Source organism: Melampsora larici-populina (genome assembly GCF_000204055.1).
Source record: "Melampsora larici-populina 98AG31 unplaced genomic scaffold MELLAscaffold_22, whole genome shotgun sequence".
NCBI classification, from domain to species: domain Eukaryota; kingdom Fungi; phylum Basidiomycota; class Pucciniomycetes; order Pucciniales; family Melampsoraceae; genus Melampsora; species Melampsora laricis-populina.
Genome location: NW_006768786.1, coordinates 130,849 through 131,764, shown reverse-complemented (window position 1 = coordinate 131,764; position 916 = coordinate 130,849). Strand labels below are relative to the sequence as shown.

Genomic DNA, 916 nt, shown 5'->3' with positions numbered 1-916 from the left:
GAGCAACGTGCTCGAAAGGAATGAGCGTCATGTGACCACTTGTTTCTGCGTGATATCTTGCCGCCCAAAATTGTATCCCCCCCTAGCGACGTTGGAGGAAACGACTCTTCGTCATTACTTGTGCATAGTGTAAATTCTGTTATTAGATGTCAATATTCCTGTGAAAATCAACTACACTCTTTTGATGCCAATAAGTTTGATGTGCCTCTCCGTCTTGAAGACTCCCTACGCCGCCTGACACGGAGTGATGCTTTGTCGTTACTGCAATACTAGCCTTTCATAGGCTAAAACTGTCGCCAGATTTGAGTACCCCCGTGGGAACAAAATACTTCTCCTGATTGAGCAATGTTGACATGGTTGTGCGTCGTAGTCATCCCTCCGTTGAGTCACTTTCAGTGACAATCATCTCTGTCACCGCTACTCGCCGTTTCCTGTCCCGTTTTGTGCCCTTTCAGGGTCAACCTCAACCGAAACTTACATACAATCAGGCTGCGAGTCGTACCTGTCTGTTTTGCCCGGTCACATTACCCAAGTAGTGTCGGTACACATGCACTCCTATACTGGGTCAAGGCTGCAACATCACGGATTGATCCCTAACAGAATCGACAATCAATTCCCAGCGATCTTACCCCGCCCTGCGTCGATATGTCTACGAGAAAAAATTATGAACGACAAAGAGAACATCCCATTGAGGCCTCGGGCTCCTAAACGCGCCAAACTCGGACTGGCCGTGGCAAATCAGCAACAGAACACTGAAGAAAGCATTATGAAACGCTTGAAGAACGAAATTCCGCATCATCTGGGGGCTATGGACGATGCCTGCTCATTCTGTGGAGCTCTACACTGGATCTCAGAACGACCAACAAGCGCGAAGGTCAACGGACCTCACGCCTACACATCATGCTGCCGCGGTGGA

General features: G+C 48.8%; 1 protein-coding gene across 1 annotated transcript in view; it reads left to right on the top strand.

The window, feature by feature from the left end:
• The window catches only part of MELLADRAFT_63753 (uncharacterized protein), a gene marked incomplete at both ends in the record, with an annotated part of 1,285 nt that extends 947 nt beyond the window's left edge, over positions 1 to 338 (top strand). The window contains one exon of the mRNA XM_007410927.1: positions 284 to 338. Coding sequence (XP_007410989.1) covers positions 284 to 338 — 55 coding nt within the window. The remainder of the gene's footprint in view (positions 1 to 283) is intronic.
• Positions 339 to 916: the final 578 nt, after the last annotated feature.